Source organism: Tauraco erythrolophus, chromosome 2, assembly GCF_009769465.1.
Source record: "Tauraco erythrolophus isolate bTauEry1 chromosome 2, bTauEry1.pri, whole genome shotgun sequence".
Classification (NCBI taxonomy): Eukaryota; Metazoa; Chordata; class Aves; order Musophagiformes; family Musophagidae; genus Tauraco; species Tauraco erythrolophus.
The window spans coordinates 116,735,605-116,760,125 of NC_141466.1; the positions used below are offsets into that span (position 1 = coordinate 116,735,605).

The following is a 24,521-nucleotide window of genomic DNA, read 5'->3' on the forward strand; positions in this document are numbered from 1 at the left end:
GTCAACGTTACTGTGATTCCCTGCTGTGCGGAGCCAGACAGCCAGGAGCAGATGCTCACCTGGGGACACCTACCACTTCTCTTCCCAGCAGCCCACTAGAGAATTTTCCTTTCTTTCTCTTGTGCTGCCTGTTTTTTCCTAAGGAAGCATGGACATCAGCTACACATCCCTGGAACAGGGAGCTTTGTGCATGTTGGGCTGCCTTAACGTTCACTGTGCAACAAATACCGTTTGTGAAACTGTGAAAACCTGAAGCACCTATGCACCTTTTCTTCTCTAGTTCGTTATACTAACACCTAAAATACATTCATTATTTCTTCTTCATCAGCTACTTAGGAGCTATTGTCTATTTTATGTTTTCTGCAGGGTGGATGTAGGAGGTCTGAAAACATATTAGGTTAAGATCTGTACTAAAAGAACACATTCACATGTAAATTCATGTGTTTCCTCAAGTTCCAAACCCAAGCAAAACCAGCACATAGAGGTAATGAAACTGGAAGATACAGTGGTGACAAGTGATGACAAGCTCCCCATGGATGCTACAAGAACAAATTGCCTTATTTCAGTATTTGTATGATCAGGAACCCTTTGGAAGCCAGTTTATTGCCCTTTGTGACAACTTTTAAGATAGGGAAGGTGGTTCCTTTTTTGTGGCAATGATCTTCTGTGGTGAGTATCTTGCTTGATGTCTCTTATGAAAAACAACCAACCAGTCAGGAAAACTCTCCTAAAAGCAGGCTAATTCTCTTTTTTTCCCTATGTTGTTCTCAGATTTATTACCTCAAATTTTAACACTTAGGTCCAACAGACATTGATAATAAAGACAATAGAGCATGGGGGTTTTGCTCAGTTGGTTGCTCCTTTTTTAAACTAAGTGGAAGAAGGGAAAGATAAAAGAGAAGAAAATCAGTTATTCTTTCTCTCATGTGAATGCAGCCATGGGAAACTGTGCTCCACAGGTCGTGAGACTTAAATTACAAAGGTTGAAGGCTGTTTTCAGTAACCTCACATCAGAGCACATGTCTGCACTTTTCAATTTATATTCTTCCTTCAGTTCACAGAAAGCTGCCTGAGAGCAGCGGCATCCTTTGATCTCCCCCAAAGTCACTTGTCTCTAGATAGGGACGCCTAGTCAGATGACATATAGTCATCTCTTTGTTCCTCTCCCAGCATCCTGCTATTTTGGTCTTTCATTTGTTTCCAATCCATCTTTTAGAGATACATACAAACATGTTCTTCCTCACAAGCTCAGCAAGCTGTCCTGTCTGGAAAGCATGGAGCGTCTGTCTAAAATGGCTTTTTAACAAGTTTCACAAGGATGCAGAATTACCTAAAATGATGCTGTCAGCTGGTCAGATATAGCTGTCCGCAACAGGCACCTGGAACTAACATGCAACTGCCTCCAGCTAGGGAACGCAAATTTGAGAGCAAAGCATCTCTTGGAGACCAATTGCTCATGTGCGTTCCCACTGCGTGAGATCCGCATTTGTGAAAAGCAGAATCTTAGCAGGCGACCCCTTGATGTGTAGAAATTTGCAAATCATTTCAGTCTAAGCAATTTTCCCATCCTTACCAGAGAGCACTAAGGCTGCAATTGTACCCTGATAATCATAGCTACTGAATTCTAAGCAAAACGAAATTTCAGCACAGAGGTGATACTGCTAAATGCTAAAATGCTTAACAGAAACAGCATTTAATTAGCTAAAAAAGTTCTGGATATTTTAAAGTAAAGCATCAACCTTTGATATGTTAAAAACCTAAACCCAGGATTATTGGAAGTTGTAAACAAGGATTAAACAATGTGAAAAACTGGCATTATTCTGATAAAGATTACAAAATACAGCAGTGCTCCTCTCCTTAGGTCCCCTACCAAAATGTGAGATTGGAATAATTGAAACTGTATCTCCTTCCCTTATATACCTCTCTTCAGATATCTCACTGCTTAAGAAAAAAAAGCTTGTCCGGGAATAAATGCAAAAAGAGCTTTTATATTTCAGTATTTCCTATAGGTAGGCTTAGCCTCTGCTTTTAAGCTCTCACCAGAAGCATCTGGTATCTGGTCAACAGTGAAAAGTGGATGAGATGGATTATCAGTTTATCCTAACATGGTAAATCTTCTGGTCTAATTATGATACTGAGATCAAAATAAGAAAAAATTCAGAGCAAGATAGCATAAAAAAGAGCACATTGTGAGAGAGTCTGAAATGGCTAATTAAAAGCATTGCTTAAAAAGTAAGTTTTCCTGGCCTCAGATAGCACAAGTTACTCTCAGCATCTTCCTAGGATTTAGAAACAATTACGAAAAGAGCAAGACATTAATTACACAAACTGTTGCTGTTCACTGCACATGACAGTGCATTTTCTTGCAGTCACAAACACCAGACCAAATCCTAGCTATGGATATGAATTGGACCAATCAAGCCACCTGAAAATTCTGGCTGTCTGAACAAACTTTGCTGCATGTCACAAATATAATCTCATCCCTGCACTTGCATGGTCATCTGATGCTAATACTAAAATACCAATAGAAAGCACCACGCTCTTGAGATGCTCACCCTCTCTAAAACGGCAATTAAAATAGTTTTGTATTAACTCAGTAGCACTAAGCTTCTCAGAAGAGCAACACAGCCACAGATTTCAAGCATGAAGGAATACAACGGAATAGAAATTGCTTACTCAAAATCTGAAAGGATCTGCAGCTTTTTGCATGAGATGATAAGGTTCATAAGGGTCCACAGACTTCTGTATATCTCCAAAAGGGGAAAAAAAACCCCAACCCAATATTTTAAAACAATTGAATAGCTCATTTTCCATCTCGGATTTCTGGGATCTTGAAAACTTTTATAAGATATGCTTCTCCGACCCACTTCCTGTTCATTTTTAATGGTCTTCCCACAAAGTGCTACCTACTGCCTCCTATTCTTCTTTTTTCTTTTAATTTAACTGTTTTCCAAATTTTTAGCCAACGGTAACATTATGGAAGATAAGCAACTAATGATCAATTTTTAAAAGATTACAGGGCTTAAATCTTTGAGATAGGACACAGTAGTATGTAGTGTGTAATTTTATCTGTGAGACATCCATTTTCTATCATTAAACTACACTATATAAAAGAAAAATGTACGCTGTAAGACCAGTTATTTCGTCAAACAAAATACTCAAGGATTTTTAAGGAGAGAAAGGAGTGCAAAATCACATGCTGTAAGACTTTAACCATGCAGGAAAAACAAAACCAAACTCTTTTAGAATATTGTTTTAGTTATGGAGTGGTAGTTGTAGGATGTCTGAATGCATACAGGCACAAAATTCCTAATGATTAGCACAGTTTCATTGACAGGCTTGGCTGCAGAATCACAAAGCGAAAATAAATTGCAGAAAATTAGCAGAAGATTTTTTTTCTTTAAAGAAAAAAAAATAATGGGTGTTTTGCCTGAGGAGCTTATTTCGATGGCTTCTCAAGTAGACAAAACTGCACTGCCAGGAACCACAGAAGCATATACTAAATTTAATAATGGCCCTATGCCATGCCATGGTTTATACAGCTACACAGCAGACCCACATTCAGGCACAAGCTCTGCACATTCAACCCTAGAAACGAAGCATATCAGAGCAATGAAAGCCTTAGTCTCAATTAGGCAGAGATAGTACTCATGGCTGTCTACAAAGATAGCTGCCTTTTTAGAAATCCGTCTTGCTACCAGTGAATTTAAGACAGTTTTATCAATAAATTTAATCACAGTAGAATTTGGCCCATAAACAAAATGAAATATGCTAAAAGGAAAAGCAGATTGGCGAATATATTTTGTTTTAAAGATAAATATGAAGAAAATGTAATATCAGCAGGATTTTTTACTACATCTGATTGATTACCATATTCGTCTCTCCCAATTTAAACAGATACAATGAAACAACAGCTACATGTTGCAAAGACAGGAAAAAAAGCCCTGCCAGGAACACTGATACCAAATCATGCCATTCAAGTTACGAGTAGTAATAATTGCCAGTCTCCATTCCGTAACATTTTAATTTACTCACAGTAAACTGACATTCAGATAGGTAAAAAAATTATTTTCTGCTTTTAAAAACGTCCAAGAAATTGCTTCCAGTCTGATCTTTACAATTGACTATTCACAGCATAAACATAGGGCAATACCCGCACTGAAAGGAAACAGCTGTTGGAGGTGATACTTCATCATGATAGCTACAACATCATTGCATGCTTATTTCCCCATCTGCAGAACTGACATATATGTTCTCATGAATAAATTCATTAATATCTGTCTCAAACACTGAAATGAACGGGCAGCATGCTACAGAAAACACATTCATTTGGGATGCGATAGAACCTTTCAGGAAAAAATGCACATAAAAATAGGTGTTCAAGACGGATAATTATTTTGTTGTTGTCACCTTTTTCTAATGTATTTATCGTCCATGAATTCAGATCCCTAATGTCATAGTATACCAATGTCATAGTATACTCATGTCATAGTAAACTGGATGTTCTTCACAAAGAAAGTATGAAATATTGCTGCTAGTTTGGAGTGGACAAAATTGTTCATTGTTACATTAACGCGGACATATCCTCTGCATGTTTGACAGATTTTCCTTGAAAAGTTACACTCTTAACTCTGCTGGATAACACAATAGTCTGGATAGCAGAAATCACTTTCTGTGTGTAATACTTACAATAACTCAGATGAACCGTTTCTTTATTTGCGTTCCACTTACGTCCGATAGGAATGAATCCCAAACTGATTCTACCTATGCTGGCAAAAAAGCCACTGTGGGTAGTGAAGAGGGGACACATCCCCAGTGGATTGTATCTGAGAATCCCAGTGATTACCCAGGTCAGTATAGGCAGAGCCAGAAGAAAACTTTTGATCTTCTTTTTGGGTCCACACTCATTCATTTGTCTTGCTGTCCTGGGGCTGGGGGCAGAGGGGAGATTTCCTGTTCTGACAGCACCATTGCATTCTATCTTTTTAAGATAATTACTCCGGCTCTCTGTAGATATACTGGATTTTGACTTAAGGCCCTTTTATGTCACTCCAAGAGAAAAAAAATAAAGGTCTCAAAGTGCTTGAAAACAGCCTCAAGTCCAGCCATAAATAACTGCAGAGAATTACTACCTAAATGTTTACTAAGCTGAGGGAAGAGATAAATCACATTATATCTAAATGGAATGAAAATACTAATAAATAGAAGTTTTACAGTACAGATGGCAATAGAAACAAATATCACTGCAAATGTTTTCCTTTTAAAAGTTGATTTAAACTGAATATAAATGATGACACAATCATATTTTAAGGACAAGTGTAGGTTAAATAATTTATATATTAAATAGCTAAGCCTTGGCAAAAAAGAGGCAACCTAGACAAGCATTCTTCATGATTATTAAACATTTTTATTGCTATCTATGGCAGAGTGGTATATGATGGCTAATGATTTTATGTTACTTTCTGCAACAGTTAAAAACATTTATTTTTTTAATGACTTCAGTAGTTTTATTACTACAGTGAGATTTACATAGGATTTTATCCTGAAAAGCACGAGCAATATGCAATGACTGCTGAAAATACACTGGAGTGGATTACCATGGTTCCCCTTTGTGCATTGGCAGCATACAACCAAGATCATAATTACAGTATTGCTACCACCTGCCAACTTGAAGAACTAAACCACATGCTTCTACATAATAATAAAGAATTCTAAGATTAAAAAGCAAATGAAGGTTAAATCCCAAATTTCTTCAGAGACCTCTGAGCTGTGTATTTCTCCTGTTCAACTTTTATCATTTTTACTTACCCACAAAGATGAAGGCTTTTCCCGGTTAAAAAAGTTCATCTAATGAAATGCCTGCATTTTCACATAACTGCTTAGAAAACAGAATGTCTGCGATGTGCAAACTCATATTAAACCTCATGTTTGGATTTTTAGCTTTTTCATCTTGAAGCAGGAAAAAAAACCCAGCAAATTGTTCACACTTACAAAAAGAGAAACTCAGCTGAGAATTTTAGAAGACATCTTAATGTGAAAAAGGGTTTACTGGTGTGTATATATATAAGAAGACAGAAAAAAATTTTCCAAAATGCTGTTATTGGTCCATGATTAAATTTCCCATCCCCATTTTTTTTTGAAAAAAAGAAAAGCAATTATATTTTAAAAGAGTGATTAAAAAAGGATTTCTTCAGTATCACTTAACAGTGGTATGAAGGAGTAATTTAAATTATCTTTGAGAGTATATTAATCTAGAAATTTTTGTCTTCATATGAGACCATTTTTATAATTCTGCACTCATTCACATTTTTGCTCACAAAAACATACATATTAAATTTAATTTCAGAATATTTACATGAGGAAATGTTATTTGCTGGTGCTTCTCAATAGTCCGTATTTCAGTTTAAATAAACTTAAAAGTAAACATGGTTGTGTCCAGATACATGGTGTTATACTATTTTTAAAAATTGGGAGGCCTGACCCACTTAGTATGCAAAATCACTAAGAACTCCGCTTCAAACTAGTCAGTATTGTCCAGAATTTATGACCTAAGGCTGTAGAACTGCCAACATTCATACGGAAGTTTATCATTCCATACAGCTTTCACATTATCTCTTCTTCCTCTCTTCTCATACTTTTTAGTTTTAAAGACTATTTAACATACAACTCCACCAATATTTACACATCAATAACTTACTGTGCACAAACTGAGCAAGATTACTATCTGTTCCCAGCATCCTTCACCATAGTACTTATTTCTAGTATATCAAGCTAAAGATGTATTTCCATAAGATCTCGGCTTAGGACGCAGAGCTTGCCTCAGAAGTTTGAGAGCCTGAAATTTGCTCCCAGTTGGTTCCCCCACAGCTACCACAGTTGTGCTGGGGATGTTGTATTACATGGCATGAGTTAAAAATATTTATGCCATCCCCACTTCCACTGACACCTCCATTTCAGAAGGTACATGGAATCAGCAGTTTAAAGAAATTAAAAAGAAAGAACAGAACTCCTGTTTTTGGGGAGTTTCTATGAAGGGTTACATTAACAGTGTGTTATGGGAATTTTATATTGCCACTTGAGATGCTGTTCCTGCTCTAAACATAGAGAAGACCCTTCAGTTATAACTTTAAAAATTGACGTTTTCCAAAGCACTTCATTCAACAATATTTTTTACAACATTGTAACTATAGCATAACCTTAATCCTGACTTCATTCTTCCTAGAGAACGGAGCTGAGAAACAAGTTGGAGCAGTTCCTTAGATGACTGTTTATCCTGTGGTCAACTGGATCAAAAAACCCCTCACAAAGCAGAAATAGTCAAATTACTAGAAATACCTTTTCTAGACATCTGAAAATACAATACACCACAGTTCTGTTACAGGCTTATGAATCAGTATCCACTGTTGTCTGGCATACAGTGTCATCCACAGGAAAAGGTTAATCTTCATTGAAAATATCATCTCTCGGCCCTGTGCATTTGTTGGGGTTACAGAAGCTTTCTTTGAAGTTGGCTGTCATCCCAGTAAAGCTGCATTAAGTAGTTCAAATTAAATATCACTAGTAACACACGTTGGTAGCAAGCAGAGGCTAGAAAGATAAAAGCTTTGGGGTAGAATTTGAGAGGGAAATAGGATTATGTTTGCTCTGAAAAATCTTCCCAAAATCGTGATTTTCAAAGGTTTTCAGGCCTTAGTTGTACGGAAATTAAATCTACTCAGTTCTGAAAGTATCTGAACTTGATCTGACATGCCACTACTGGTCCAGCAAATTTGGAAACATTTTTCCTTTACTCCTGGTAGTGCTTTCAATTACAGAGATACTATCATTTTGAATATTTTCCTGCTATAAAGACTTCCCCTCAGGGATTACAGAAGGAAGCCTATTAAAATGTGTCCCCTATCTTTTTAGCAGACAAAAAAGAAAAAATAAAAGACTGAATAAAACGGGAAAGATTGGAGCTCAAGGCTAAAGCAGAACTTGGCCAAAGCGAGCAAGCAGGTGGGAGAAGATTGCCACAGATATCCAAGTAGCCCCTTGAACATCCTCTTCTTTGAGATTCTGGCTAAAATTGGAGGATTTTTCATATTTGTTCAAGGTTTTCAGATATCCAGCACCTTGGCTGAACTGCTAGATCCTTAGGAATCTCAAACTTGTCCCCTGCCCATACGCATATCAGATCTTTATGTGTACCGAGCCTGATAATTCTGAGCAGTCTTGAACCTTTTGTGAAAGAGCTATACAGATGGCTTTGTACATGCATAGTAAATCTGATTTTTTTTTAGAATCACTGCTGATGCAAAACATAAGTACACTTGTGCAGGGGTTCTGATGTTCCCCAGAAATACTGGGTGAATGTTGTGTGTATGCTGTACAGCACACAACTGCTTGAAGGAGAAACAGTGCAGGGGGGCTTTAATTACAAGTATACTTCTACAATACAGGTAATGGTGAAAGACTAAGGTGGCACTTTACCTCCTCCTGATGTGAGGAAGGGTTGTGGTGCTTCTAATTCTTGTCAGGAGAGCTCAGGCCCAAAGTCAAAACCAAAGATGTGAGTTGGCTATAAATCCAGTTCAAATACAGGACAGCCACTACAATTACAGGTCATGAAGTTACAAGAAAAGGCTATTTTCATTAAACACCAAATAATATGAGTATTTAAAGCAAACAAGTTAACAAAGATATGACCATATGCTACTTACAGAATCAGTGGTTAAAATCAATTTTCTGATGAATTTTTGACCAGATAGGAAAGCCAACCTAGAATTATTACTGGACCAGAAGAAAATTCAGGATAGTAATCAACATGAGCCCAGACTAACATGTTTTGGTGATCCAGAAGATGGGATAAAGAGCAAAAAAAGAAAGAATTTCAAGCAATTTCAAAATCTCTGGGTTTAATTTTAAGAACTGGGTTTAATAGTTGAGGGAGAGAGAAAATGCTTGACTATATGCAGTGACTTTGGGTTTCAACATACTTAAATTCATCATTCAACTGGTGATTTGAGACTCGACTTCTAACTGAATTTCAGTTTGCTGGTAGTAAGCATCTGTCCTGGCCTTATTTCAGGATGCATATGTACACCTCTGTTCCCCAGCACCCAGCAACATTTGTATCATATAAGTGATCAAAAACCTGAGTTTTAGAGGGACCGAGCATCTTCAGCTCCTATTTTTAGGATCTCTGGATAGGCAGTAGTCATCCTCCACAGCTGATACTTCTGCACAGTGTTAAGTTCCCAGACTCAAAGTACTCTGACCTCTTTGCGAAATATTTAATATAATCCAAATATCAGCCTATTGATCTGATGAGAAGTTTTCTTAAGATTTACACTTTTTAAAAGGGAAAGAATTTTAAAACAACAAACATGCTATAGGGAGCATTTACCTTATATGGTAAAGCAGAATCAGTGCTTAAGATGATTTGCAAATGGTATCTGTAAATATTAATGCATGCTGACATTGAATACTGCATATCATACATTTTAAGTGTTTTTCAGTGTGTGGATGTTTACAGTGAAATGATGTACTTCTTCATATGTCTGTTTTCAATTCAAAGTATGGCTTCATTACAGAGAGTGATAGTATAAAGCTTAGCAGCATGAACATTCCTCCAGAATTGGCACCAGATTGACAAGCATCCTTAACACAGCCTTTAAATTGGATTTGTGGGCACCAAACTGCTTCATAAGCATTAGCGGTTCTTCACCCTCATTTCCACAGTTCCAACTTTTCAGTACCCAAGTTGGGTATTGGCTGCTTTTAATATGAAGTGGTTTTCCCCAGGCTGGGACTTCATTTTGCAATTGCCTTTATTAAGCAACCAGACACTAAAACTTTGTAAAATTCCTTCAGCCCTAGGAGCACTACTTCCATCAGTATTTTTTCATACTGTTATTACTGACTCTCTTACCTTCTTTCATAATTTCCTAAAATACCTAAGCAGAAAACAGCCATGAAGACTTCCAAACACTACATCAGTATACAAGATTCATAAGTCTGAGTCAAAATGACGTATTGAAGGATCTTAAACATCACGTGACACTGAGAGAATAAGTGTGCTTATGGATGTATGTATTAAGAAAAATTCAGAAATTTCCTTCAGATTAACTGCTGGTTAGGTGGAGCTGGCAGGCCAAAAGTGGTCAAAACCAGGTGCAATATCCATCCTGTAGCATGGGAACAAAATTATGAAAGCTACAAAAATGTTCGTATAACGTATCCCTGTGCCTTGCCATTACTCCTGTGCATACTTCCATTCTCAGCTTCTGACGAATTAGACAGATCTTTAATTTGGACTCCAGAACACCTTGATTTACCCAAAAAAGATTCAGGTCATTTTTTTCACTCTGCTTTTAATAGAAAGGTTTTATTTGCCTCAGTTTTTCTGCAGCACCTGGCAAAAACAAACACATAGAAAGCTCCAAAGATGGTATCAAGCTACCGACAAAATCTCGTTTTGCAATGAGTACAGGACATCCTCATATGTATGTAGTTACTTTGATTCTAACCTACCTATCTATCCGTCAAGCCAGAATACAGAAGATCAGGTTGCCTTAGTAACCTGAGTCCAGTTGTACAGACTTCAGAAAGACTGAATAATTTTATCTTTCTGAAACACCATTGTGCATCATTGTGCCAATGTACTTAAGTATCTTACATGTAAAATAGATATACTTTACCAAACTCTCGGCATACACTTTTAGCTGTTCTTATGCTATGGGTTATAGAAGACACTGCTTGGGAAAGATTTTTCTTCTTTCTTACCATTCGTGACCCTTGCAGCTGTCATCTATGAAAAAAACTAGCACTTACTCATTGCTCTTTTTTGGGGGTTGTTGGAGAGGAACGACTGACACCATTTACAGAGCTAAAACTTCTGCTCCAGCTGTGCCATGTATAGTGATTAATCTTGTTTGAAAAACTACTAGTTACGTAAAATTGATTTGAATACATGATATTGTTGGAATGTTCAGAGAAATCTGTGAGAAAGAACAGTGACAGCACTTGTCCACTAAGCTTATTACTGTGAATAGCTTTTGGCTACACAAATTTCAGGCCAGAATTTTACATAATATGCTATTAAATTGTAATAATTGAAAGTTCTAGACAAAGGAATTTAACGATACCCAACAGAACAGTTTTAGTTCCATGAGAATATATTTAATTAACCCTTAATAATTTTCACCTTTATGGCACTGGAAACACTTTTAGGATGTGATTTACAAAGTTATTATGCCATTAATAAGAGAAAGATATTATTGACATACCAAAATCCAATTTAATTACTCCCTTGATTCCTCCAGAGGCAGAGAGAAGCTTGCAATTTTCTGACACTAAGTTCCATTTTTAATATTGTAAAATAGGAAATACCTCTGAGTGGGCCAGAAATCTTGCATAATTGCTCCTATTTGAGCTACATGAACAACTATAACAATGTATTCTGGCTACCCTGGAAGTTCTTTTTTTGTTTTTTTCTGTATCAAGTATCCCACTTAAAACTTTATGGCATGTTAGAAATATTCTCACACGTAAGACATTTCTATTCATTTATTAAACAGATAGTTTGTAATGTATTTAAGAAAATGAAAATTACTTAACTATTTTCAGCTGGAGAGGTAGTAGTCAGGTAACTGACTACTCCAGAATTTGTATGTAAACAAGAAAAAAATTCTAAAACTTGTTTTCAGACTGTCAACAAAAGCGTGCCTGTTAGCTTACATAATTAATAGTCTGATATATCTTAATGAAAGGCCAAAATTTACATACTACAAAATTCACATGAAATAGAGGAAAAAAATCCTAATAGAGCTGGGCCACTAAAACCTTGAAAAAATGTTGTCATCTGTGCAACATGTTCCATACTTACGTCTGGAGCAACATGTGCTCCCATATAACATCACAGGAGCCTAACAGCTCAGTCTATCCTAATTAGGATTCCAATAAACACAAAAGTTAAGAAAAAGTAATCTTGATCTACAGCCATGGCTCACAGGCAATACATCTTGCTTTCCTTGCTTTTTTTCCAGTTTTTCTAATTCTCCTAAACACCTCAACATTTCTGCATTTTCAAGATTGCATGTGTGACGTCCTACTTCCTTTGAAGTTTATACACTGATACTTGTCACCAGAAATTCCAGATATTCATTATAGACAGATATTGGATAAGATAAGCTGAACAAATTGAGATTTCTTCAATTAGTTCATTGGAGCAGCTTGCCCTGCATTGTAATTTTGTGTGCAGCTCTCTTTATTTCTCCTGTGTATTGTGAGCCTCTGTGGCAAAACAATCATATGAAGTATTTAGACTGTTAGTATGTTATCAGGGATGGATTTTTTAATTCTCAGCTACAGGAGATGGAAATCAAATGTGTTTTAAAGTACTCTAAGGAATTTTCTATCCCTTTTCTTAAAGGCAGGTTATGTGTTTATTGGTAGCTAGCAACTGCAAAGTCTTAGCCAGGAATATGTAATATAATTTTGTAAAGTACTACTGAGTGGCTTTTATGGTTAGTTTAGCTTTTGGTCACTGGTTTAATTAAGCTTCCTTATTTTGTATACATCCTTCTCACAAAAGTAGCATGAAGACTGATCTTACAGTCTAGGTGTCAAAAAGTCCAAAAGATGTAGTATCCATAACAGTTAAATCAATTAATAAACATGAAAGAAATATATCTGGTAAAATGATTTAAATCTATCATTTCTGTAATACCAGACTGAAGATATAAACAGACATTATATGAATATCACCCTCTGATTTGCATTCTAGAAGGAGATATTGTGAGAGGAGAATGACTATCCATTGTAGACATCATATGATAGTTCAGAAGACTGTAAAAAGTCAGTAGCATGGATAAGAGAAAATAAATACTCCTATTTTTTAATACACTATACAGTGTGTGTCTTTTTTTTTTTTTTAATATATACACACATACAAGACATTAAACATAAGACCTAAGGAAAGCCAGGTCTACACTTTTGTGTGCAATATTAAATTATCCCTCCTTGCATATGGATTATTACAAAGTATAAGACTCTTGCCTCATTTAGCATAAGTATGTGCCTGTTTTGATCAGAACTCTGTGGTGAAGAAGGCTGGTGTTTATAAAACTGCTCACTTATTGCAGAAGTCAAACACTGACTCGATATCTAGGGTTTTTGGGGTTCAAAGGATAACCTTACTATTACTTAATGCACTCTCCAAACACTGCAATGAAGAGAGAATCATTCAGTTCCTCCTGGAATTTTTATAATGTCGAATACTCTAACATCCAAATCTCTCATAAACTTTAACTAATGTATTTTTACATGTCCTAAATTCTATCATCCTCGATAACAGCCAAAAGTATCCACTGTTCAGTATTCAATCTGAAAAAAATGAGGATTTGATTTTCTGGAAACATGTATATTTCAGTCCCAATTCTGAGTGCTCAGCATGGTTGCAAATCAGAACACAGATTGTCAGCTTAGAAGAAAATGACAAATACCTAAGTACTGAATCCACTATCATTTAATAATACATTATTCCCCCTTCATAAGTGCATACTGGCTACCCCTAAAAACATTCTTGTCCCTAATATGTTTGGAAGTGGCTTCCAGGCAGATTTTCTCCACCATCTTTCCAGTGATCAAGGTGAGGCTGACCAGCCTGTAGTTTACTGGTTCTGCCTTCTTGAAGACAGGAGAAACATTTGGGTTTTTTCCAGTTCTCAGGAACTGCTCCCAATAGCCATGATCTTTCATACATAATCAAGAGCAGCTTTGCAATAACCTGTGACACTTGTGGATGCCTCCCATCAGGTCTCAGGAACTTGTATATGTAACTTTGTTTAGATATTTCCTGACCTGATCTTTCTCCACTGAGGTAAGTCTTCCTTGCTCCAGACTCTCCCGCTGGTGTCAGGGAGCTGGAATTGCTGAAAGCGCTAAAGGCTAGTCTTACCAGTAAAGACCAAGGCAAAGAAGATGGCACGCCTCAGTTTCTTCCATGTCCCTTTTCATGAGGTCCCCTCATCCCATCCAGTGGCAGGCCCACATTTTCCTGCTATTTCACTGCAGGTAAGAGCCCTCCCTGTTTTCCTCTATGTCCCTCGCCAGATTAAACTCCAAGTGGGCTTTGGCTTTCCTAACTCCACCCCTGCATGCATGGACAGCATGTCTACATTATTCCTGGGCCACCTGACCCTGCTTCCACTTCTTGCACACTCCCTTTTAATGTTCAAGTTTTGTCAGAGACTCTTCCTGCCTTTTGCCACTTTTGCTTGATTTTCTGCGTATGAAGTTGTGTATGAGGGTTCCTCAGCTTCAAGGATATGATCCTTGAAAATCTACCAGTTCTCCTGGGCCCCATGGGATTCTTCTAGGCAAGTCCCTGAACAGGCCAAGGTCTGCTCTCTTGAAGTCTGGGATTACATTACAGCTTTTTGTCTTGCTCCTACGTCTCAGAAACTAGAACTTCCTGACCATGGCAACCCTGATCTGTTCTTCCTTGTCTGTATGTATAAAGTCTAGCAGTGTGCCTCCCTTCATTGGCTCCTTGATCACCTGTGTCAGCAAGTAAATGTACTCCAGACACCTCCTAGACTGCTTGTGCCCTGTTCTGTTGCCCGTCTAGCAGATACTGGGGTAATTCAAGGCTTCTTCAACTTATCTGAAGAAGGTCTCATCTATTTTTTCCTTCTTATCAGGCATTTTGTAGCAGATACCCATCACATCATATCAGACTTTGGTCTGCCCTCTAACCCTAACCCATAAACTTTCAGCTGGCTCATCACTTGTCCATGGGCAGAGCTCCACACCTTCCCATTATACTCAGTCCACTATTTCCTCACTTTCTTGTGAGTTATCTCCATTCCGTATCATTCCTAGTCCTGGCTCTCTCCTCACCAGGTTGGCCAACTTGTGGCAAAGATGCTTTTGCCTCCTGTTGGCAGGTGGATTCCTTCTTTTCCTAGCAAGCCTTCCTTGAACTCCTTGTCTAATCTCCAGCTAAATTGTTCCAATACACAACAATTATTACAGTAACATTCAAACACATTTAAAATAAAATCTAACCAGCACTACACATATAGCCTTAGCTGAAAGGCAGTATCTCTATAATGCGATCAAATATCAAGAAAATCAAACATGTTCTACATGAACCCATTTTATAATATTGACACAGTTCTCCATTTAAATGAGGGCTTTTGATTTTTTCTTGGTAAAGAGTCAAAGTAAAATAGGAGAACTTTAAAAAAGAGTTTTGTTACTCACAGTGGTTGAGAATGTCAAACTCCTAGTCAGAAGAGACTGCGTGGTGAAGTTCTAACCCTTCAGAAATGGATTTTAATGAAAGTGTTGACACAGTATTAGCTATACCATCACAAGTACAACGCCAATACATTATTCCCTATGGTAACAGCGTTGAAGCTGCCCTGTAATTTAGCACACAACATTTCTATACTAATGTAATGTGACAATGTTATTATGTTTGCTATTTTCTGTGCCATAATAGCAGTATTTGTTTTCACAAACATGACATTACATTCACTAATATGGCTATACTTAAAGACTGCCCAAGTAAAAACAGATGTAAACTTACAGAAAGTAGATAATTTCTTACAGATTTGTTTTGTTTTGCCAGAGTAATTTTCAACCCTAGTGTTATAAAAAAGCTGAGTTTCCTGGGAGGATAGCTTTCACTACATAACCTGCTATTAGAAATAGTTACAATGTTCGTGATGTATTTTCTCAGAGGAGTTGCATGCAGTCATCCATTTGTAAGAACAGCCATTAACTGTCCTTTTAGTACAGTCTTCTGTATAATCCTATTTTGTAGGAACAACGGCTACTGGCCTGCTTTACACTTATCAGTGTAACACTTCTGTCTATCACATCTAAAGAGCGCTGTTGCCCTGAATCTCCAAGTGTCATATGACATCAAAAGAGAAAATGATAATCTATGTAGCATCTTGGGGTCATAAATTCCCCCTTCTTGCTTATCTTCCAGTAAATGGGAAGCTGCAGCATACAGAATGTTCCCACCTGTGCCACCACAGAGGCTTACAGTCTACAGGCACTGCATCCTCACTGTAGTGGAGTACTGAGATTTGCAACTAAGCAAAACTTTTGTGGATTAAACTGTGGGTGTTCCTGATGAGAGCTGCAAAACTGTAGCCTTATCCTTGGATGGCCCAGGTCATTTTCCATAGGATTATATTCCCTAAACTTCTCCTCTCTAGCTGACACACAGAGGACACTCCTGGACTGCAAAAGAAACAGCCTGCCTTATGTGGTGCTTGTTTTGAGAGAACTTTTAAATATCTTCACTTTAAGCTGTGTATATTTTCACCTGGAATAATACACTGAATAGCACAGGAGTAGTAATTTGCTGTTATATGAAAGATTGAAGAAACTTCTTGCACACTGTATCAGCAGAAAGTATTCTCACAGTTTTCAAGAAACTATTTCTTTCATTATTTCCTCCAAACCATTTTGGAAATTAAAGAGAAGAATGATACATGAGACATTTACATTGTAAAGCCTAGGAATGATACATGTCAAATCTTCGTGCACTGAGGTTACTATGGGAAACATGCCGAAAGTATCAACTCAAAGGCAGCAAGGTAATTTGTACACTTTCATGCAAATTGCAGATGATACAAAACTAGGAGGATGGTGGATGGATCAGATATATGTGCTGCCATTCAGAGGCTTGCTGACAAGCTGGAGAAGTGGGCTGACAAGTACTTCATAAAACAAAGGAAAATGCCAAATCCTGCACCCGGGGAGGAATAACCCCATGCACCAGGACAGGCTGGGGCCTCATCAGCTGGAAAGCAGTTTTGCAGGAAAAGATCTGGGCATCCTGGTAGACAAGTTGAACATGAGTCAGCAATATGCTCTCATGGCAAAGAAGGCCAACAGCCTCATTGGCTGCATTCGGAAAAATGTCACAGAGAGGTTGAGATGTGATCCTTGCCCTCTACTCGGCACAGCTGAGATGCATCCAGAGCACTGTCTCTTACTGCTGGGCTCCCCAGTGCCAGAACAACATAGGCATATTGGAATAAGTCCAGCAAAGGGCCACAAAGGTTATTAAGGAATCAAAGCACCTCTCTAATAAAGCATTTCACATGGTTTCCCACAGCATTCTCCTGAAGAAATTGGCTGCTTATGGCTTGGATGAGCACACTCTTTGGTGAGTAAAAACTGGCTGGATGGCCAGCCACAGAGTTGTGGTGAATGGAGTCAAATCCAGCTGGTGGCTGGTCACAAGTGCTGTTCCCCAGGGCTCAGTTCTGTTTAATATCTTTATAAATGATCTGGATGAGGGGATCAAATGCACCCTCAGTAAGTTTGCAGACGACACCAAATTGGACAGGAGTGTTAATCTGCTTGAGGGTAGAAAGGGTCTACAGACGGATCTCAACAGGCTGGATTGATGGGCTGAGGCCAATTGTACAAGACTCAACAAGCCTAAGTGCCAGATCCCGCACCTGGGTCATCACAAACCCAGGCAACCCTACAGGCTTGGGGAAGAGTGGCTGGAAAGCTGCCTGGCAGAAAAGGACCGTGGGATATTGGTTGACAGCCGCATGAATATGAGCCAGCAGTGTGCCCAGGTGGCCAAGAAGGCCAACAACATCCTGGCTTGTATCAGGAATAGTGTGACCAGCAGGACTAGGGAAGTGATTGTCCCCCTGTACTCGGCACTGGTGAGGCCACACCTCCAAAACTGTGTTCAGTATTCTGAATATACTGTATTTTGGGCCCCTCACTGCAAGAAAAACCTTGTGGTGCTGGAATGTGTCCAAAGAAGGGCAACGAAGCTGGTGAAGGGTCTAGAGCACAAGTCCTATGAGGAGCTGCTGAGGGAAGGAACTAGGGTTATTTAGCCTGAAGGCTGAGGAGAGTCCTTGTTGCTCTCTACAACTACCTGAAAGGAGATGAGGGTGTTGGTCTCTTTGCCCAAGTAAGAAGTGATAGGACAAGAGGAAATGGCCTTGAGTTGCACTGGGAGAGGTTTAGATTGGATATTAGGAAAAATTTCTTCACCAAAAACTTTGGTGAAGCATTGGAACAGGCTGACTAGTGAAGTGGTTGAGTCACCATCCCTGGAGGTATTTAAAAGATATGTAGATGTGGTGCGCTTAGGGACATGGCAGCGTTGGGTTTACAGTTGATCTTCAAAGTCTTTTCCAACCTAAATGATTCTATGGTTCATATGAAGAGATGCTGAGAGAGCTGAGACTGTTCAGCCTGGAGAAGAGAAGGATCAGAGGGGATCCTATCAACGTTTTAAAATATCTGATGGGTTAGACTACAGAAGATAGAGCCAGATTCTTCTCAGTGGTGCCCAGTGACAGGACAAGAGGTAACAGGAACAAACTGAAATATGCAAAATCTCATTTAAATATAAGGAAAAGGTTTGTACTGTGTGGGTGACTGAGCACTGGTACAGGCTTGCCAGGGAGGTTGAGGTGTCTCCATCTTTGGAGATATTAAAAACCCAACTGGACACATCTCTGGACAACCTGTACTAGCTGACTCTGCTCTGAGCAGAGGGATTGGACTAGACAATCTCCACAGGTCCCCTCTCATCTCAGCCATTTTGACACTCTGAAATTTCTACTGAAATATGTTCCCTAAGAAGTGGTGGAACAAATTAGTGGGGAGGTGTGGTGGGATAATCCTGGCTAAGGGCCAACCGCCCACCCAGCTGCTCACCCACTCTCCCTGCTCTGTTCTTGGTGTTCCCTCTGCTGTTTCTCACTCTTTTTGTTCCCTCCTCCTTCATCTGTCTGGCATTTTGTTAAAAATGGCATACTTTCTAAGTGCACGTTCATAGAGGGGGCACCAGCTTGGCTGAGGGACTCAGCTGTGCCCTGTGGTGGGTCTGTTGAAGTTGGCCATGCTAGCCTCATGGGACAACCCAGTCCTCTCCTCATAGAAGCCACCCTGCAGCCTCCTGCTGCCAAAGCCTGGACACAGACACCCAGTACAGGAGAGATGCAAGTCTCCATAAACCATATACTTTTTAACTGTCTCTCTTATGACCACTGACACTTATTTTTAAGTGGTAAATTTTTGGTAAATTTTTGGTTTTGGTAACAAAAAATCTCTACCTATGAGATTCTGATGTCCTGAATACTCCATTTATAAAATTGAAAATAAAATAAAAAAATACGGTACATTCAAATGTAAAGTAAGCCATGGGCCTGTCTGTGTAGCAATATCAGGTTAGATTTCAGCTTCTGTCTACCAGCATCACTCCATGTGTGATCTGCCATGGAAACATGCTCACACACACTGCTCAGAAACATGCCTAAATCCTTTTGAAGAGGATGTGTTTTTCAGCAGGTGCTATTCCAGACCTGTTCCTGAGATAATCTTTCTTCGCATGAAGGGAATTTGTCTTACTTCAGCGCTGCAGAAGTTTAGCCTGTGCTGTGCAGCCTATGCAAGTTACTAAAAACTGTAGTAATATTTCATCGTTTCTTTTCCCGTTATGCTCTTCCCAAACACAGCAGAGAGAAGTCTAGGAGCATCTAGAGGACACTGAGATTACGACATCATTTCTTCTCCTTTCCCTCACAAACACCATTATGAAAAATCTCCCTCGTTAGATTTCTTTTGCAGATTTTTGGTATCTGAACTAATATGAGGAGGCAAGATAAAGCAAGAAGCCAAATGTATTATATTTACCAGACTCTGCATTCTATTAAAAAACATCCATATCTAGGATCAATTTATATTTCATGTTTGTGATAGAAGAACATTAAAAAAAAAGATTTATTTGGGAAATACTAAGTATTTTAGGCAGCCATGTACTAAAGGTACTCCTTTATCATCATCAGAAATAGTATATTGAGAGTTATCTGATTGTGTGCAACGTAGTCCATAATGTTACCATACAAATGAGCCTGCACAGGTTGGTAAATATCTTTCTTATGTAAGTTCATCAGTTTGCCAAATTTATGCAACAGCTGACACTTGAAGAAATAATTCACAGACTATTCCAGGTCCAGACATCAGTTACTATTAAGACAAATTTGTAAACAGAGACTTCCTTTGGTAGATGTGGAATATATAACTTCTTATTAATAGTTTTTAATTACTTTTGGAAGAACTCAAAGATCATAGAAGAACAGAAATAACGACTTAGAAGTAAAATAGAAACAAATAATTTTGTCCTGTAGGAGATAGGAGACTGAAATCTTTAAAAATATATGTTTAGCAGTATGTCTAATCACTCACATTGCTGGGAAAGGCAAACTCATATACAGAAAGTAACCCCAAACCTCTGCACGAGTTATCAAAAGTTTTTTGATACTGCATGTCTTTTCTACCATAACAGCAACTGCAGTGAAACAGACTGAGATGAGTTCTTTCCATAGTTTTTAAACATGGTCAGGAGTAGAAAAGTGAAACTTTCATGAGAATAATTGGTGTAGCTTTTATATATAATTCATTTTCTAGCCTTGAGTTGTATACAATTTGAGCCAAAAGCCTTTCAGATTATCATTATTCTATTACTTTAGGGTTTATCCAAGGAGGTACACCTTATCAGAATAAGACATAGAAATCTGAAATGCTTGACTAGACTGTTATACCAACACTTTCTACCATCAGTAATTCATTCAGATAAATGTATACAAATAGAAATAAAAATGTCTAACCTTAAAGAAATTCCCTCTTCCCATGGATATAAAAATGTGCAACATTCAGATATTTCAAATGTGGCAAGTTAAAAAGAAAACTCAATAGATCGCTTTAATCAGTTACACAGATTAATCAATTAATCAGATCATTATGGCTCTTGCATTGCTATTTCACTTTCACTTCTGCATAATTCTATTTAGATCAATAAGGCTAGATTGGAATGAAACTATATTACGACACTGGTGAATCAAGCCCCTTATTTTTGACACATTTAAGCTTTTCCTGAAAGACCAGATGGTTGGTGTATGTTATGTAGTTTTATTCAGATGAAATTTAAAAGAACTAAAATACTTGGCATGTTTTTATTATTGGAAAGCTTAGTGTGTCACCTAAAGAAATCTACAAAAAGAGATAATGAGCCTTGTCAACTGTTTCATAGTAATTATAGCCCTCATGATATAATGCTACAAAATGACAATATAGCTTAAGATAATAAAACGTAAAAGGCTTTCTCAACTAGGAAAAAAACTCTGTTTGTAACATTTATGCAAGAAAGGGATTATTTCAAACAGGTAACCATCAGTATATGAGATGTAATCAAGTGTAATAAAACCAAATTCTGACAGTGTTTGATATTGCTCATTGTCCAAAATTTATACTCTATATTTTAGCTATGTTCTTCCACAAGCCCTATAGATTTTCACAAGGTTTGCCAGTTCATTTAAATATCTAATATTAAAATACTATGAAGCTCCAGACACTTGCTTCAAATATTGCCTTAGAGCTCTTGAGCGCTCAGATCAGCATTTTTTAGGGTACTTACGGTCATTGCATAAGGGTCCACTAAAGGAGGTCATACTACAGTCGCAACTGAATCCATCCCACTGCTGTAAGCACACTCCCTGGTTTGCGCAGGAATCCTCTTGGCACGTTGTGCTGGGGCCTGATGAGAACATACAAAGAAGGACTTGCACTTTGTCTTCCAAAGAAAGGTATTTCTCACTGGATCACAGTGAACTAGTTGCCAATATCTCAAACCAAACGAGCAAAGGGCAACCAAGTAAAACGCACATAAACTTGCTGATTTTGTACAGCATCTAATACTAAAAGGGTGGTTTTGCTTTAGTTTTAAGATTGATACGTCAAACACATAAGAATGCACAAACTGAAGCAGAGTTATTCCAGGTGCAGTGGGAATGTTAACTTTGTTGCAAGTTATTTGTTAATCTCATCTCAGATCATTAACTGACTAAACATTTTCTAAAAACTTCAGTATTATTTTTTCCCTGTAAATACATTTCAACCAGCAAAGCCAGATGCCACAGAAAGCAAAGTTCTGGGAGAAGAAAGTAAAGACTGGAAAATAAAATGAAAACCAAAACAAAATAAAAAAAAAAAAATAGAATGAAGCTACACTATACAATGCTTTAATCCCACAAATTATTTTAAATGATTTAGATCTAAAACTAAGAGGAGTTTGGAATTTTTTGGCAGGAATGTTGGCAAGTACTGATTCACATGCTTCAGGGATCCCATGCAGGTTCCTTTTTTTAAGGGGAAATGCAGAAAATCAGACTACTAACAACTTTGCATGCCAAAATGTGACATACGCATCAAAAACAAAGCTACTCTTTTTCTAAAGAATCATAACTAGACTACTGAAATATAAAGAAATTTGAAAAGGAATGATCAATGCATTAAAGCAATCACTATACAAACACATTCAAGACTGAAAGCCTTTATGCAAGCTATGCAGGAAAATGAAGGTTGGTGTAGCCCATTGTTTTAGAGGTGTGAAAGACAAAATCTGAAACAAAATAACACACTTTCGATCTGAAATGTAGAGAGTATTTATTGCAGAAATCCAACTGTGCATTGGGGGTTTCAGTCTTGTTTAATACACACAGGGCTATCTACCTTGCAAATCAGCTTTCATCAATGCAACTTTGTCAGCAAAATAAAAAAGCAAAATATATTAAATGTTAGTAAGCAATATTGAAATGGCAGCAAACACAGAAAAAAACCATTCAGAGTAAAGTGCATGCTGCTGTTAAAGAGAGAAAGAAATGCCATATAATGCAAACAAATTAATGCTAATAGCCATAAATCTTCAGGCAAGCCAAAATAAGAAAGCAGTAATTTGCCAGTATTTTACTACAAATATAATGGTTAATTGAGCTGATGACATGTAATGAAGGAAAATTAAAAGTTGTTTTTTTTTTTTCTTCCTTGGATAGATATGAATGCATTAGCAGAGTAAATGCATGGCTGAATCCTGACTAGCCATTTGTCATGTTCAGATACACTGAATTCAAGAATAATTAGCACCATCATCCTCTCTGGTCTTTGTTTTTTCTAACCCTTTCTTTGTGACTGATGAATGAAGACTGAAAAATAGACAATGAACTACAGATTACTATGAGCTCACACACACATTTCACACTGACTCTTGACACTATAAGGAAAAATTTGGTTCTGAGATGATAAAATTCTCCTAAAATGTTTTGGAGAAGATACATCAATATCCATTTGAAACTCTTACTGCTAGTCATTGATGACAGGGCAAGACTAGTCCAAAGATTATACAAATATCCTGATATCATCCTGTAGAGAGAAAACCATTTAACCCTTCTCTTTCGCATTCCAGCTCCTTGAAAGATCTCAGTGTGGGATTTTCTTTTGATTTGCCAGTAACTCAGAAAAACCTTATCAATATGATTTAAGCTAGCTCGATGGCCACTTGTTGTAAATGAGGCCCTGCTCGAGCACACCTCTGAACCAGGGCCTGAACGGTCACCAGTGCAGAATAAGAATAAGGGCAGTGTACCCTGCATCCCTGTGTTGGAAAAAATATCAACTGTTCTATTTTCTCCCATTCAAACAATAACAGCAACAATAATACCCATAACTAATTGACTGCAGTAGGTAGACCTAGGATAGTGATTTCCTTTTCTTTGGAGTTTCGAGCCCAGAAGCTTAAACATTTGGGCATTACATCATCCTTTCCTGAGCTGGAGATTATAATGACAGAATCCCGTAGCTGACAAGACAAGACACATTTTTTTCTCACCAGATTCTGCTACCCAGAAACTTTACAAAGATGAAGTGAAAATATCTGTAGGTGTTTAAATGTTATATATTCATGCATTTATTTACACTTTAGTTATGCAATGTTAGATTTCCTCATCTTTGCAAAAGTAGAGCAAAAGTCACAAGGACTTAAAAGTACACAAACTGCAGAACCCTGTAGGCACATTAAAAAGTACATGTTAAACGACACATATTTGGAAAAACAGATAGGATCTTGTTAAAAAGCAGGGTATTTTGCTTTTTATGAAACTGAGTCTTAACACTTCTGGCTTCTATAGTAGTCATTATTCGAAAATTGCCATCAAGACTAGCTTACATGTAAGAATTTCTTCTAATATAAGTAGGCTATCTATTTTTTTTTAAGAACAGAGGAGGACTGTTTAATGTCAATAAATACTATAATATCCACTGTAACAGGTTCATATTTTCCTATATATATTACAGAACTAAGCTATTTAGTAAAAATACTCTAATATACTTCTCAAGCACTCATCTTTTGATTCACATTCTATTTAAGCATTCTAATTTATTCAGTCTTCACTGCAGACTTTTGAATTGACTGGATTTGGTCTCCCATTTACATTTGTCTTATGTGAGGGCTTACATGCTATATATTATGCAAAAAGCATTATTAAGTAGCATGTACAATGTTTCACTATATATTGCAAAACCAAATTCCATATCTCATCACCAAGAATCTTCATTTATGTTAATACTTTGAAATGTTTCATGTAGTTCATTTAATACACAAATTATATTATCTATGGACATGCATGCACAGAGTGCAT

General features: G+C 37.5%; 1 protein-coding gene across 22 annotated transcripts in view; it reads right to left on the bottom strand.

Annotated features, from left to right (window-relative positions):
* The window catches only part of NRXN1 (neurexin 1), a 763,795-nt gene that overhangs the window by 346,189 nt on the left and 393,085 nt on the right, over positions 1 to 24,521 (bottom strand). For 20 of the 22 annotated variants that reach the window (XM_086630300.1, XM_086630295.1, XM_086630283.1 and 17 more), the window contains one exon: positions 21,467 to 21,586. In XM_086630300.1, the coding sequence (XP_086486426.1) occupies positions 21,467 to 21,586 (120 nt within the window). Of the gene's footprint in view, positions 1 to 21,466; positions 21,587 to 22,560; positions 22,588 to 24,521 lie in introns of all 22 variants that reach the window. The other 2 variants (XM_086630158.1, XM_086630148.1) reach the window with 1 other exon arrangement.